Raw genomic sequence first — 16,784 nt, forward strand, 5'->3', positions numbered from 1 at the left:
GCATTTAGGAGAACCTACTTGTGCCCAAGATGTGGTTCCCAAAGTGTGGTCCCCTGCCAGCAGCATCAGCATGGCAAGTATTTGTTAGAAATGCAGATTCTTGCCCTCTCTGATTTGGCTCAGTGGATAGAGTATTGGCCTGTAGTCCGAAGAGTCCAGGTTCAATTCCAGTCAAGGGCATGTACATCAATTGCAGGCTTCTCCCCAGCCTGGGCCCTGGGCAGGGCGCATACAGGAGGCAACCAATCAATGTGTTTCTCCCACTTTGATATTTCTCTCTGTCTTTTTCTCTCTCTTCCACTCTCTCTAAAAATCAATGGAAAAATATCCTTGGGTGATATATATATGGAGAGAGAGAGAGAGAGAGAGAGAGAGAGAGAGAGGGAGAGAGAGAGAGAGAGAGAGAGAAGAAATGCAGATTTATGGGTCCTATCCCAATCCAAAACTGGAGGTGGGGACCAGCAGGCTGTTTCAACAAGCCCTCTAGTAATTCTGATGCACCTCTGCTGTGAGACGAGGCATATATATATATCGGGGTACTGACTCACATGCAGAGGTCACGGAAGTGGCTGTAACATCCTGGTCTCCAACATTCATTAAAGTTGGGAACTAGTCATATTAAACTGGAATGGTTCCCAGGGAACGGAAGTCACTCATGTGGAACTGTCATTGATGGAAGAACTTTGGGGAGCATCCTAGGTTGGCCAGCGAAGGCCTTCCAGAGCTTTCTGCTGAGGGTGGCTGTGGGCCAAGCCAAAGGCTGTGAACCTCAGGCCCTGGGACCTGCCTCTGGGCCAGGAGAAAGGAGGATGCGGAGGGCAGTGCCTTCTTGGCCAGGAGGAGCTCTGAGGGCCACATGAGATCCAGGGGTCTCCTGGGATTCTCCGGGCATGCAGGCTTGCTGTGCCAGGCCGAGTTCCAGGTCAGTGGCTTTTTTCCCCAGGTAGTTTGGTGATGGCAAATGTGTTCAGAGGTTGAGGAGAGTGCTCTTACTACTGAAATTTATAGCTTGAAGTCAAATGCTTTACATAAACAGAGGATTTGAGAAATAGACTTGCTTGTCCCTTGCTCTCACTCGTTCTCTCATTTCTGGTGTCAAGACTGGACATTTCATGGTGCAGAGAGGGCCTTGACATCCTGAATGACCTCTCCCAGCAACGATGGAAATCACTGTGGCTCACTCCCCCGGTCGCTCCCTGGAGTCCTTGGCTGTAGGGAGTGCCAGAGGGTGTTGGTACCAGGGAAGGATGTCCTCGTTGCTTTTATCTAAACATGGATTTCTGATGGGAAGGAGATTAGCATGTTCTACTTGACCTCCTCCCTTGACCTTGCTGTTTCCTTTCCTTTGTTATGCCAGCCTGGGACTTGATTGAGGAACCTTTTCTAAGACAGGCTTTGGGCAGGAAGGGTTGCCGGTTCTCTTCCCATTCAGGGCACATACCTGGGTTATGGATTTGATCCCTGGTCAGGGAGTGTGTGGAAGGCACCTGATCTATGCCTCTTTCTCTCCCTCCTTCCCTCCCTCCCTCCCTTCCTCTCAGCATGTCCTCTGATGAGTATTAGAAAGAAAGAAAGGTTTGGGGCATTTTCTGTGGGCATATCCTACTGAATCCCTCTCTCTTCTCTCTGCCTAAAGGCTGCATCCCACTCAGATTGTTTACCTTTCCCCATCCAGCTCCTACAAATGTTCCTTTCCTCCCTCCTCCTTCTCCTCGCCCATCTGAAGAGTGGAGTGAGAGGAAAGCAGACAGAAGGGAGGGGAGAGGGACCACTTTGGGAGACACATAGGAAAGTCAGAGAGACGTGAGGCTACAGAAAGCACAGTTCTTTGCCTGGAAATGTCCAGAAATAGGTTGAAATGATGGAGAAAGTGGAGCTGGACTAGAGGCTGGCCAGGGATGACCACAGAAGACCAAACACATGGCCTGACCACCTGCAACCTGATGCAACCTTCACTGGTTAGGCTGCCCACCCAGGGGCAAGGATAGGGCAGGATCTGTGGGAAGACCTCTGCCCATCTAAAGGCTAGGTAGAATACTCCACATGGACCAAATCATGTATGTTGTTAGAAATCACACAGCCTCCAGATCCTTCATCTTTCGAGTCAGCGTCAGACTTCCCAGAGAGCCTTGTCAAAGGCCCGTTGGTCCTGATTCTCTGCAGACTTAGGAAGTGGAGTTCTCCTGGGCTGGGGTAACCCTGCAGCTCCATTTCAGGCCCCGCCTCCAAGCCGGTGCCTGGCAGCTGCAGAGTCTAAGAAGGCAGGAGGTGCTGGCCACAGGGAGTAGGAACAGAAAGAACAGAGGTGAAGCAACAAGACACCTTTGCACAGCTGCGGCCTTGTTCAAGGAGAGCCCATGTCACACGGAGCCCAGTGGGGATCTCCTTCCAGACCCAAATGCAGCTGCTGAGTCCCTGTTTTAATTTGAGGACTGGTCAAATTAAAACAGTGACTGTGGTGCAGGCCCCAGCCCACGTGTAATTCTGATGAAAGAAAAGAATTTACAAGGGTTTGCTAAGTAATTTGCTAGCCTCCAAAACTTTGGGGGCAATAAATTCATACAGTAGAAGGGAAACAAGGACCCATTTCTACAAGGACTTTACAATCCATTTTGACAAATCTACATCTGCTTATTTATGGCTGCAGAGATTGCCTGGACAGTGGGAGCTGCCGGGTCTGGCTCACTAGTCTCCCCTCCCAGTTCCAACTCTTCAACTTCCCTCTTAAGGAACAATGAAGCCGAGATGGAAATCTGTGTTTTGTTTTCTTTTTAGATTGCTCAGGCCTTCCAAGGCCTTCCAGGACCCTGTCTTATGAAAGGCTTTTTCTAGTTTGTAAGGATACTAATAACGCCGCTGTGACTACCACCAACGCTGACCCGCGGCTGGCCGTTTGGAATCTCTGAGCTTTATCTGGTTCAGGCATTCTTCCTGCGTGGGAGCATATTTGATTTCCTGAATCCCTTCTTAAAAGTGGCATTCTCCTCTGGGGCCACCAGCCCATGATTGCGATCCAGAGTCACACCCTGCCTAAGGTACAGAAGGATAAGAGGCAGGCCGCCTGGTTAAAGACGGCCTTCCTTCCAGGACACAGCATCGTCTTTGCTTCGTTTCCTTCTCCTTCTTTTGGAAGGACAGGGAGAAATGACCTCTCGCTTCCCGCCAGCTCTGAGGGGCCTCTCAGCGGGCCTCAGAGGAGCCCTCCTCCTTTGCAGATGCCTGCATCTCGGAGGTCCATGGGAAGCTGCCAGAAGTTGCCTTTTCTGAGTTCCCTGCTTTGGCTGCAATGCCTTAGGGCCTCTTGAGCTCCAAACCTCGCCTCCCAGGTCTTACCCATTTAGGGAACTGCCCACATGGTCTGAGAATGGGCTATGAGGGTAGAGAAACTGAAAAATAGAAATATAAGTGGAGATGGGCCAGAGCCAGCACCGTTCTGGCCATGTGCCTTTCCCTGGAGACACAACAAACCACTTTGGAAGACTCCAGTCGAATAAGTGTTTATCAGGATGCTTGGATGTAGTGGGGCAGGGTGGGCAGGGAAAGATGGTTGTGGAGAAGAACTTGGGTACACTTTTGGGTTTGACCACTTAGTCCACTGACAAGCGTATGCTACTCCCCCCTCACCAATTGAAAACATGGGGACAGAATTATTAATTTGTTTGCTAGACTTAGCAGCAGGAAATAGATTGGGTTAATAATTTAAGAAGACAGACTGGCACATGTTTGAATTCCCTCATCTAAGGGAGTGAGATTGTGAGTGGATAGAAAGTCCGCTAGTGAGGGTGTGTGCACAGGAGGGAAGCCCCGCTCCTCCTGGCTCCCCACTCGCTTCACTTGCCAAGTGAAGTGACCGGATCATGATGCAAATGCTGCTAGAACCATTAAAAGTTAAGAGGAGGAGGGAGAGGGGTGGGAGATGCAAGAACAAGTGACTTAAGTCCTCTTCTGTAATGGTTTCCGTCTAAACGGATAAATCAAGAAATTGCAAAACAAGCATATCGTTTTGAGATGCGTGCATGTAATCCACAGAAAAACTCAAACCAGAGGTGGTGGTCCCTGCACTGCAGTAGGTAGGTTGGCCTGAGCTGAGGATAGGGCTGAGTCTCGTCATTCTAAGCCCGTGCATGTTACTTGATTTTTCACGCATGTGCATGTAACACACTGACGGGGGAAAGAAGGAAGCAGTGCAAAGAAATGTAAATGGATTTATGGTCACACGGGGGCTGACTGTGAAAAGGGCTTCTGAATGCCAAGCGTTGCTCAAATTGAGATGTCAGCGTGGCTACGCTGTTCTGGGATTTCCCAAGAGATATGCGAGCCTTGGAGATGTTCCTGCCTGTCTGGGGTACGGTCAGCCCCAGGGAGAGAAGGAGCAGAATGGACTCTGGGGCCAGATTTTGACTCCCAGCGGGTGAAGAAACTAGAGCAAGAGGCACCTCCAAGTCTCCTCCCTCAGATAACATCGGTGGCCCTTGGCACACACTACACACTGAACTCTCCTTGCATTGCTGGGGAGGGGGAGAAGGAGGTTTCCTTGTGCTCTTTTTTTTTTTTTTTCCTCTTTCTTCTCTCTCTCTCTCTCTCTCTTTCTCTCTTTCCCTCCCTCTTTTCTTTTCTTTCCTCCTCCCCCTTTCTCCCTCCTTCCCTTCCTACCTCTCTCCCTCCCTTTTCTTTAAAAAAATGTATTTTTATTGATTTTAGAGAGGAAGAGAGAGATAGAAACATTAATGATGAGAGAGAATCATTGATTGGCTGCCTCCTACATGCCCCACACTGGGGACTAAGTCAGCAACCCGGGCATATGCCCTGACCGGAATCCTGATTCATTGGTCAGTGCTCAACCACTGAGCCATGCTGGCTGGGCTCTTCCTTCCTTCTTTCTAAAGAATAGTTCCACTTAGATTGCTGGCAGGCATTACTTCTGGATAGAAGCAGTTGTTCCCAACTAAGAGGTCACAGCCTGTGTCACAGTCCAGCCCCATCTCTGGCTTATGAGTGGTTTTCTCTCCATATTCTAGGGGAGGTATCAGAATGTTCTAGAGTGTTGCATGTGAACAAAATCAGAGTTGGTTGGCAGTAGAACCAGTGGTTAAACAGGTAACACCCTACAGGGATCACATTTCAGAACTTCTGCCACGTGTCCTAGCACCATCATTAGATGCCTCAGGTCGTAGCTCCAATGTTTAGTTTGTTAAGAGGCTCATGAATGTGTGAGCAAAGGAAACCAGGTCTAGGCTGCATGTTGACCCTTCTCGTTCCTCCTGAGCTGCAAGGGTTTCCCTCCTGGTCCCATGGTTTCCCCTTTAGGGTAATACTTACATCTCTGAAGCTTGGCAGGGGCTTGGGGTCCCATGCTGAGCCTTCACTTGGCATCTCAACACCCCTTCAGCCTTTCTTAGCTCTTTGGCACAGGTGGAAAAAAGATTCCTCTTTATTAGATGAAGGATCTTTACGACCACTCCAATTTTCCCTGCTTCCTTCCTCTCCAACTTCCTCTTCATGCTCCCTGGGACTGTAGAAAGAGGGGAGCTGTGAGCCGGAGTATTTGTGGTCTTAGAGCTGCCCGCCCATCATGCCATGCAAGAATGCTCTTCCCCCTGCGTTAGCATTCTCTACCAGCTTCCTTCTGCAACATGGGCATGAAGACCGATAGCTTTAACATGTAGATGTTTACATTGGCACACACAGACTTAGATATTTACATGGGTTTTTACTCTTTCAAAGTGGGTTCTTTGAATAAACAAATTTATTCCAATGACATTGCAATGCTCATAATATTTTTTTTGTTAGATCTGTGGAATTCCCTCTAGGCCTAAGAACATTATTTTGAATACTTTCATGGTTGCAAATCTTTTTAAAATTAATTTTTTCTTAGGTCGACTTTATTGAGATATCATTTACATATAATTAAGTGCACAGATTTTAAATGATTGAGCAGCTTTGATAAATGTCTTCACTTGTGTAAATACCACCATGATCAAAATATAAAATATTTCTATTACCCCAGATAGTTCCTTTGTATATAAATACAAATACATTTTTAACTTTTTAGATTGGGTTTAGAAATATCCAAAAATAAGTTAGAGGGATCCAAGTAAATCAGTGGGGCAGCTAAGCTAGCCAAAGCTGTTTTGTGCTTTGCAAGTTTTGTGGCATGTAGACTGATGGGAGGCAATGCTGATCGGGGAATTCATAAAGGAGTGAGGACAGATCATTGGAGCAGACAGCTACTCTGCTGGTTGAATATTCTGGAGCAAGGGTTCAGCCCCAAGTATGGACCAGGCAATAGGGGTATGGCACCCTAAAAAACACATTACCTTTCCTCCATGAAGTCTACATCCTGGTGAAGGGAGATGTCAAATAGTGAGAAATCTAACATATGATATAAACAAACGTATTACTAAGCAATAGTGTTGTTGTTGTTGTTGTTGTTGTTTTTAAAAGGGAGACTGAGGAGATCATAGCATGTTATTTTAAAGAAGATAAAAAGCTCATGTAATATATCTTTATTTTACTTTTCTTTTGTGAAGAAATCACAAGACTCAGATTCTACTATAACCTGCTTTCTGAAAGGAACATGGTATCTGAATAATCTGAATACAAGTATCTGTTATATATAATTCAAAAATGTGTATGTGTTGAGGGGGTTGCATGGTTAAAATATGGAGAAATTTGGGTAAAAGAAAGTTAATCAGGTCTTTACTGAAGGATTTCTCAGAACCTGTAAAATGCTAATGTGAACTATAAATATTCATAAGTGAAGATTATAATGTGCAAAGTTTTCAAACATTTTTCTCCTGGGAATCCTTTGAACCTGAGGGCCCAGATACATGCCAGCAGGGCACCAGATCTGACAGGCTGCAGTGGCTAAAAGCTGGCGGAGAGGGGCAGGGGTGTGGGGCGGGGAACAGTGCCAGCTGACTGGAGGCACAGTCTTCCACCTACTGTTTGGAGGGGGAAAACGGGGAATTTCTATATTTACGGGAAAGAGCAAGGGCATGTCTTTCAGGAAAAGATCGGAGACAGATTATTTTCTTCCACTGTCCTTACCTTCCTCTCATGAGACTCCTGGGGAATTTGGTAGGGATTAGTCACTCCTGCTAATTAATTGCTAATTTCGGTTAGAAGGAGACTGGTCTTTTTTAGTTTTATGCTCAGAAATTCAGGTGTTCCGAAACTGAACTCACTGTCTCCCTATCCATGGATACTCCTCCTCCTGACCACTCTCCCCCTCCCCTGTCTCCACCCATGGCATTGTCCCCTTCCAGGCCCTCAGGCTAGAATGCTGCCCCTTTCCTTCCACCTCGAATCATAGGCAGCCTTGCCAACTCAGCCTCTGCAAGAGCCCCTGATGGCCTTCTCCCTAAAGCTCCACTGTGCTGGCCTTCAGTCCAACCTCATTGTGTCTCCCTTAGGCCCTCACTCCTCTGCTGAATGCTGTCCTTAGTGTCAGCCATGCACCAAGCCATCAAGATGCCTCTGTGCAGAAGTCATCAACAGGCTGCTGAGATTTTTAGAAGCAACCTTGAACTAGCCCAGGCTAGCAAGGGGCCCCTGAAGGGTGAGGAAGAACTATCTAGACCAGTGGTCGGCAAACTCATTAGTCAACAGAGCCAAATATCAACAGTACAACGATTGAAATTTCTTTTGAGAGCCAAATTTTTTAAACTTAAACTTCTTCAAATGCCACTTCTTCAAAATAATCTTGCCCAGGCTGTGGTATTTTGTGGAAGAGCCACACTCAAGGGGCCAAAGAGCCTCATGTGTCTTGCGAGCCACAGTTTGCCGACCACTGACAAATAAGGGAGAGATGATTCTGCACAGATTGTGAGCAAATACACAGACAATGAATGTGTTCTGTGGGGAACTTGAATAGTATGACCTTGAAGAAGTTTGAAGGGCAAAGTGTGTGGCAGCTACCTAGTGCTATGTAACAAAGTGAACCCAAACTTAGTGCTTAGAACGATGACAGCATTTAGTCTGCTTATTCAATCTGCCCTCTCTTTAAGGCTCAGTGGAGATAGCTCAGTCTGTTCCCATATAAAAAATGGGCTGGAATCCTGCAAAGGCTCGCTTGGTAACATGATGCTGGCTGCAGGCTGAAACCAGCTCAAGTTGTAACCTGGAACACCAACTGTGGCCTTTTCATATGTAGGAAGCCTGGGCTCCCTTATAATGTGATGTCTGTTCTAAGGATCCCGAAAGAGAAAGAGCCCAGTAGATTTTCTGTCGACATTCAGGACTTATCCTCAGAGGCTGCACGGCATCATTTTTGCTTTATTTTCTTCATAAGAAGCAAACAGCTAAGACTGACAATATTGGAGGGAAGGGAACAGAAACTCCATCTTTTGATGAAGGAATGTCATTGTCACATTGTAAGAGATGTACGCGGGACAGGAGACTGGCGTCGCCATCTTTGTAAAATACAATCAGCCACAAGAGAGTATGAAGCCAGAGTCTAAGTCTAGGACGTGTCACATCTTGGATACCATGCCAAGGACATTCTTTTTTGTCTTGTAGGAAGTGGGGGGCCAGTGAAAGGTGTTAATTTGGGTGTCACCTGCTCACATTTGTATTTGAGACAGCTGTTTCTGGAGTGGGGCAGGGGGAAGGGGGTAGAAGCTTTAATGGGCAGACAGAGACCTGTGAGAGGCTGTTACAGGAAGCCGGGAAGAGAGGGGAAGGTATGGGGCAAAGCATAACAAGGAGACAAAGGGCAGGTCAAGCTTGAGAGACACCAAGAAGACATCACAGGGCTTAGCAGTGGCACCAAATGCCAAGGGATGGGGAGTAGGAGCATCTAGGAGGATTCCAGGTTTCTGGCTTAGGGCACTGAATGCCACTAATGGAGAATGAAGGGAAACAAGAGATTTGTGGGGAAAGACGGTGAGCCCTATTTGGGAAACGATTAGTCTAAGGCCGTGGTCAGCAAACTGCAGCTCTTTGGCCCCTTGAGTGTGGCTCTTCCACAAAATACCATGGCCTGGGCGAATTTATTTTGAAGAAGTGGCGTTAGAAGAAGTTTAAGTTTAAAAAACGTGGCTCTCAAAAGAAATTTCAATCGTTGTACTGTTGATATTTGGCTCTGTTGACGAATGAGTTTGCCAACCACTGGTCTAAGAGGTCTGAGAGTATCCACGTGGACACATCCAACAGATGGAATTTGGGGGCATTAGCCTTTAGGGCTGGTCAGAAGAAGAAGATCTGGCAAGGCATCCAAGATCCAATTGCCTCTTCCCTGGATTTGGCTTGGACCAGGGACTTGGGGCTTGAGCATACTCAGATGCCCTGTGTCCATGGAAAACAGTGACCTGGACAAACCCCATCACTCTCCCCCTCACTATCCGGGAGCCCCAGGCTGGCCTCACAAAGGCTCTGCCCTGGCAGGCAGGAGAGGGAATGTCAGCTCTGATCCCATATCCTGGAGCAGGGCCCTGCAGAGGGGGCAGAATTAGCTTTGCAAGGAGACAGAAATGAAGGTTGAACCCTGTTGTTCTCCTGAGACGCCAGGCATTCAATTAAGAGGAATGTTGGCAGACTATGAAACGTGCCGCACCCCACCCTTCCCTGGAAGGGCAGTGCAGTCTCCAGAAGGGGCACCTTCCAGGGGGCTCGGGGATGTATGACTCCTGCTTCTGAACCTGCTGGGGTCCCACCCAACAGCCAAGAACCCAGGAGGGCCCGGGGCTCAGCCTGGAGCTACGCATCTGTCCCCATTAACCACAGACTTCACATTTACTCATACCCACACAACAGGGTATATGGCAGGATGGAATGCAGAGACTAGGCCTTATCACCCATCCAGGGAAAGAGCCAGCACAATCACAGGTAGCCTCGATAGAGGCGATAACAAGCTTGGGACATTCATTACAACCTGGTGATTTGTGCACCTATCCTGGTGAGTCACGGGGGTATCAGAGGTGGGCCTGTGCACAAATGTTGCTGGAATCAGGAGGATGGAGGACAGGTCAAGAGGAGTGGAACACTGGCCTGGGGTGTGTCAGGGCCCTGGGAGTGACCTGACTTGGCTAGGGAGTGACTTCAGCCCTCACGGGACAGGAGGAAGGACAGCAGCAGCCCGCAGGGCACTGAGATGCTGTCAGAAAACAAGTCAAGTGATGTGGCTGATTAGCCAGGCCTTTCCCGGAGGTGCTTCTCTGCCTCTAGTTTACTGGGCCGATTATGGGCCACAGTGATAAGAACGGCAGGGATGGGCGAAAGAGGTGGCTGAGAGCACAGAGTCCCAGGAGAAATCTGATGTGATGATGATGGCATTGCACCCTCAGGACCGCCTGATCAAATCAGTGTTGCTGTGTAACAGGTGAGAAAACAGAGCAGAAACAGAATGGGAGGCCCAGATGGGCAGCCAGGGCTCACTGTCCAGGGGCCTCACGGGTCTCGATGTCTCCCCAGGTGTTCGTGCTCTGCCATGGCCTCCTGCAGCTCTCCCAGCTCCTGTACAGCGCCTACTTAAAGAGCAGCCTCACCACCATCGAGAAGCGCTTCGGCCTCTCCAGTTCCTCCTCGGGTCTCATTTCCAGCTTGAATGAGGTAAGCAGGAGGTTCTGGTCCGTCCGACCCCACTTGTGCACCCTGGTCTCAAGGCCTGGAAAGGGGGTCCAGGAAGAACAGTTAATGGGAAGCTGGGCCAGACACCTGGAAAGGAGACAGCCAGGTGCAATTGGCATGGTAGAAGCAGCTACCAATTCCAAGGCTTCCTGGCACCAAGCACTGAGATCAGTCTCGGTGGCTCCAGGTGAGGAGATGGGGTTCCCAGGCCCACTGTCCTGGGATCCCTGACCTGGGCCTCCTCATAGCAGCCCTGTGAGCAGGTGCTCTGCTTGCTCCTCCCACCTGACAGGAGAGGGCACTGGGGCTCAGCAAATGCAGCAGCTTGCTCCAGGTGTGCAGGGCTGTTGCCTCGAAATTTGGACCTCTGTGACCACCCACAAGTTTATGTGACCTCTGCCCATCCCCAGTCTGGGAGGAGGTGAGCCCCAGGCATGCAGGTGGGGAGCAATCCCAAGCCCAGCAGTTCCAGTATTATTAGCATCACAGAAGCCAGAGCTTTTGCCCCCTCTCCCCCCCAAAAAAGTCAGATTTCTATGATTTCACACAGTCCCTCAGTGACTACACATCAAAGTTTGAGAAGATAGGGTGGGCTGAAAGGTCAGGGGTGGGAAGTCAGAGGGCCGAGAGGTCAAGGGTAGGAGGGTCAACTAGGAGTCGCTGGAAGTCAGTGAGAAAGAGGCATGGGAGGCAGCAACCTCAGTGTCTCCAGATGAGGAGATGGGATTCCCAGGCCCAGGCTCTCTTTTCTTTCCATGAGGCCCCCTGTTCTGGATGAGCTCACCAAGACCAGAGTAGCGGTACAGGGACTGAGCTCTGAGAGTTGAGAGTTTGGGGAAACGAAGAAGAATCAGCCAAGGAGATTGAGAAGGAGCAGCCAGAAGAAGGAGACTAGGAGGAGGTGGTGCCATGGAAACCCATGGAAGGAAGTGCTGCAGGAAGAAAGAAATGCTCAACGGAATCAAATGGTGCTGGGAGATCAAGTAAGAAGCGTGCTGAGAACTGACAGTGAATTTGGCAATGAGGAGGTCATTGGTGATCTTGGCAAGAGCCAGCACCCATTTTGCCATTTATGACCCTTATCCCTGCTCTGGGGCCTTCGGTTCCCTTTCCTGGCTCTGGGTGGATCTGAGAGAGCTCACCTTCCAATGAGCACCAGGAACATGGAATTACTGGTACGCTCAACTGGGAAGAGACATAAGAGTGCTTTAGTCCTTGTTCCACGTTGATAGGAGTGGAAGCAGACCTAGGGAGGGCCAGGTGCATGTTACCTTGTTTTCCGAAAATAAGACATCCTCCGAAAATAAGACCTACTTACAGGTTTCCTTCTGAGTGAAATATAAGGCACCCCCCCCCCTTGAAAATAAGGCCCCTCCCTATGCTAAACATGAGAGATTTGGTCCACTGATTCTGAAAGAAATGGAGTCACAAGAAATTCACCAGGAAATTCAGGAATTGGATTGTTATGATGATGTTCCAGAAGATGATGACATGATTGTCATCGAATAAATGAGTAAATTCTTGATACTGTAGGATTCACAATTTGTCTGGTTTGTGTTGACAACTACGGTACTACCGTACCGTATACAGGTAATAAATTTCCTTTATTTTCATTTAACAATAAATGTGTACCGTATTCTTCTTCATGGAAAAATAAGACATCCCCTGAAAATAAGACCTAGCGCATCTTTGGGAGCAAAAATTAATATAAGACACTGTCTTATTTTTGGGGAAACAGGGTAGTAGCAGAGTTGCTGGGACAGAAACCCCCTCCTCCAAGAGACAGTAGGGCTCATTTAGTTAAAACTTAGACAGTGTCTGTTCAAGCCACTCTAACCTCATGGACCTGGACAAGTGGCGTAATATTCCGAGCCCCAGTTCTGTCTGTAAAATGAAAGTTGTTGCATGATGAAGCGAAGAGAGTGCATGTTACTTGGTGGCTATTCTGACTACCCAGCCCAAGTCCTCAGGGAGCTTAGTGAGGGAACACGTGCTGTTCCCAGGAGTCAGCCAGAATCGGAGGCACACTTGGATTTCACCCCAAAGGGCTTGCCCCTAAGATGGTTGAAATTAAGACCATGGAGCTTTTCATTGTCTCTAGAGACTTCCCTTGGTTTAGTGTTGAAGGTGAGGCTGGGAAGAATCTCTTACAACAGGGGAAAGCTGAAACATGTGTGCTTGTCCCACTGCGGGGCTCTCTGGGCAAGGCTGACCCTGGGACTCTGCCTGGGCCCCAGCTGCCACTGGGCAGCCTCTTCCCTCTCTGCTTTTCCTGGAAAAGGTACAGTCAGGTCTCCACTGTGGGTGGATGAGGACGGAGTGTCTGGTCTCACTCAGTCCTTCTGCTCTCTCCACAGATCAGCAACGCCATCCTCATCATCTTCGTCAGCTACTTCGGCAGCCGGGTGCACCGTCCACGGCTGATTGGCATCGGGGGTCTCCTCCTAGCTTCGGGTGCCTTCGTCCTCACCCTCCCACACTTCCTCTCAGAGCCCTACCAGTACACCGTGGCTAGTGTCGGTAAGTGGCCTCCAACCCCTACCCCAAGGCAAAGCCGGTGGCCGTGCTTCTGGGGCAGTGAATACTACACTGAGCCACGCCGTCCTCTCCCACCAGAAACTTCCTCCCAAAGCCCATCTGAAACCAGGACATGCGGAATTATGTGGAGCTATGAAGCAATGGTCCCAGCTTTGGCTTGCTGAGGGTGGAGCCTGCAGTGGATGGCTCACCTTCTTTGTAATTCCCTGTGCTTCATGCCAGGAACGATCCATTCATTTCACCCAAGCAGAGAGAGACACCAGTGAACGGTGCTGTGATGGGTTTGGCAGGATGAGGGTCAGATCATTGACCATGAAGAGGTCTGTAGAATTTCTTTATGTTTAATTGTGTATTGAACACTTCCTGGCATTGGTGCATTCACCCATCATTCTTTGGGTTTAGAATACACTTGCACTATGATCTCATTTGATTCCTCTGGACTCCTGTGAAGAGGAGAAAAGAGGTCTAAGATGAGAAGGTGGCGCTCAAAGATGTCTAGTGGACACCAGTCAGTTAGGGAGGGACAGACTCAGGCCTCCTGATTCTGAGACAAGTGGCCCTCCTGTGACACGAAGCCTCTGGCTCTTAGTGATAGGCCCTGTGGCAGGGAGAGATGAGTAAGGATTTCAGATAATTCATTAACACGAAGTTAAAAACCACTGAATTGCCCAGTAAAAGTTCTTCTATTCTTTAAAAATTATTGTATTTTATAATATAAAAAATCCAAACTATAGCAAAGTAAAGAAAACAATATAACAGACAGATATACTGACCATTATGGTTTATCAGTTTTCCTTCAGATACCTCTTTTTTTTTTTTTCCTTTTTTTTTTTAACAGCTTTCCTGAGACACAATTCACATACCATACAGTTCACCCATTTAAAGTATAAAAATTAATGGTTTTGGTATATATTACCAATAATGGTTTTGACATATCATGTTATTTTTTAATTGTGGTACTATATATATTTTCTTGTAATATATATATATATATATTTTTTTTTTCTGTAAGTTTGAGCACATTTAAAGATTTGTGTAACCACCATAATCAGAATTCATGAGTAAGGAAATCTCTAAGTCTCTGTCTGAAAATATCTTAATTTTTGAATTATAATTGAGATACAAACAGGATTTAATTTAGTTACTTCCACTTGGCACATTGTATCATACCTCTATCTTCTGGCTTCTCTTGATATTGGAACTTCTTCATCAGTCTAAATTGCCTCCCTTTTTAGGTATTCTGGTGTGTGTTTTTCTCTCTATTTGTGTTTAAAATTTTTCTCTCTTTGTCCACCATAAGGTGCTTAAGTTTGGGTTAATTGTTACTTATCATTAGAAGTTCCATGTGCTATTTCTTTTGAAAATTAAGGTTTTTCTTCCATTCTCAAAAATTTTCAGCCAAAAATATTCCCAATATTGATACCCAGATTTTCTCCATTGTTTCTTCTAAAATGTTGGACATTTTTATTTCTGGTCTCCATGTCTCTTAACTTCTCTTTCATAGTTTCTAGTGCTTTGTTCATCTATGCTGCATCCTGGGTGATTTCCTCAGGTATGTCTTCCTGTTCGCTTAGTCTCTTTCTAGCTATATTAATACGATTTCTAAGCCATCCTTTACATTTTAAATTTTAATAGCTGTCTCTCTATATTTTTTTCATTTCTAAAAATTATTATAATAGTTCAAATCTATCTGTCCTAGTTACATGGATTCTTGATATTTCCTTATAAATTCTAGTTTTCCTTTGGTCTCCTCAATTATTTTAAATATATTTATTTTATAGTATTTTTCCAATTGTTCTTTTAGCTCAAGTTTTGAGAATGCTAATCCTCCAGTGCTTTGTGTCTGCTTGCTCTTGTTTGTGGTGGATTATTTTTTGTATATCCTATGATATTTGACCATGGGTTCATTTGCAGAGGGATTTTTTTCTCCTGTAGAAAATTTGTGTGGTCTGTGTTGGGAAATAGCCATACAGAATGGTTTTGCATTTGCATTTAGTTGGCACCCCAAGAGCATCACTGCTTTGGAGCTCATTGTATAATAATTTATTGGCTTCAGACAAATTTGCACTTCTCTTAAGGGATGTGGGTAATGGCACAGGTTTCATGAGGAGCAGCAATGAGAGGCCCAGTCCATAAATGCTCTTCCTTAGTCCACTGTATCGGGGTTGAAGACATCTGAGGATAAATGAGCCAGCCAGGGATGTGATGAGGGAATAATTGATTCTTGTGTTTGTGAGTACCAAACTTATTTTTTTAAGTCATATATACAGATCAGGCTCAAGAGGTGAAGCACATATGATGACAGTAGAGATTCATAGGTTGTGTGACTTACCTGAGGACAGGGAGGTGGCTGGAATAGAAAAAGATGCAGCAGGAACAAGGATGTCTAGTGATGAAATGTCTGCTGGGTTCTGGTCATGAGTATCTTCTCTCCACCTCTCTGTAAATCGCCTGTAAACTTCATTTATCATAAATACACCATGGCCTTGGATCCTTCTGGACTGTTTAAGGGCTAAGTCCTGCTTCAAATAGGCACAGAAGGAAGACTGATCTAACCTTAGTATCCTGATGCACTCTTTCTCCGCATTGGTCTAGACAGGTGGCATGAGGCCAGCTCTGAAGGAGAGTCAGGAATTACTGGCCATCTTCTCAGAGAGGATGGTCAGGCCCACTGCATTACTGTCTTTCCAGACCTGAGGTCCCTGCCGATTCCATGAGCATGAAGACTAGGATAATGAAATCAACAAGGGAGCCTAGGGCACTATGGCCAGCCCAAGGGGAGGGCATCCTGCTAGGTGCCACACATGGTGGCCTGCTTAGCCTGATGAGTTGGCTACCCGCAGCCATAACTACATCCCAGTGTAGTTATTTGCTTCACATAGAGCAGCCACCACAGAGGGTGGTTAGAAATGGGGAGGCCTCTGAAAGCAGTCACTCTGCTCCTTGTTAGGAATGGTCTCAGGCTTGATTCAGCCCACCATGATCCTCCCTGCTCTCTACCATTCCTGCCCTGAGCTCAGTGCTCTGAGCCAAACTCCACTGGAGAGAAGCCGAAGGGGACTTTGAGGGGGGCCACAGCTTGCCTCTCAGGCCTGCAGGGAGGAATCACTGGCCAGGGAAATGAGCATTTTTGTTGTTGTTCATTTTATTTGTGTAAATCTTACTTGCGACAATAGGGCACAGCAGTCCCTGCCATTTTGACTGGGATTAGAGCAGCAGCTGGAAGTGCTCAGGGTTGAGCCACCTTGAGAACATCTTCCTGGTGCCAGGGGGCAGGATGAAGAGGACTTTGGTCCAAGAGCCACATCTGTGGGATGTAGTTGGGGCTGTGCCCTGGGTGCTAGGGCAACATGGGTGTGTGCTCTGCCAATGTGTCCAAACAAAAATGTTCGCTTAGGGGAAATGTTTGAAATGTGACTCCTACTTCAAACGTGGTCCTCTGGGAACTTGCGTTTTCAATTATGCAAGGCCATCAGGAACAAATGCATTTCATTAAAAACACCACCCTGAATGGAGCCATGAATCTGAACAGCCTTCTGGATTCAGGTGGTCCTGGTCTGAATCTGGGCATTGCAGTCCTCCAATAACATGGCCTTGGACACCTTGTTCTTAGCTCTGAGTCTCCGTTCCTCCCTGTAGAAGACTGACCCCCTCTTGCAGGGCTGTGAGGTCTGGGA

General features: G+C 47.2%; 1 protein-coding gene across 3 annotated transcripts in view; it reads left to right on the top strand.

Moving 5' to 3' along the window:
- Positions 1-16,784, top strand: part of SLCO2A1 (solute carrier organic anion transporter family member 2A1) — a 66,072-nt gene that overhangs the window by 16,824 nt on the left and 32,464 nt on the right. For all 3 annotated transcript variants that reach the window (XM_045579270.1, XM_045579269.1, XM_036431422.2), the window contains exons 2-3: positions 10,414-10,551; positions 12,927-13,089. In XM_045579270.1, the coding sequence (XP_045435226.1) occupies positions 10,414-10,551; positions 12,927-13,089 (301 nt within the window). The remainder of the gene's footprint in view (positions 1-10,413; positions 10,552-12,926; positions 13,090-16,784) is intronic.

The sequence above is a fragment of the Pipistrellus kuhlii genome, unplaced genomic scaffold (genome assembly GCF_014108245.1).
Source record: "Pipistrellus kuhlii isolate mPipKuh1 unplaced genomic scaffold, mPipKuh1.p scaffold_m20_p_11, whole genome shotgun sequence".
Taxonomy (NCBI): Eukaryota; Metazoa; Chordata; class Mammalia; order Chiroptera; family Vespertilionidae; genus Pipistrellus; species Pipistrellus kuhlii.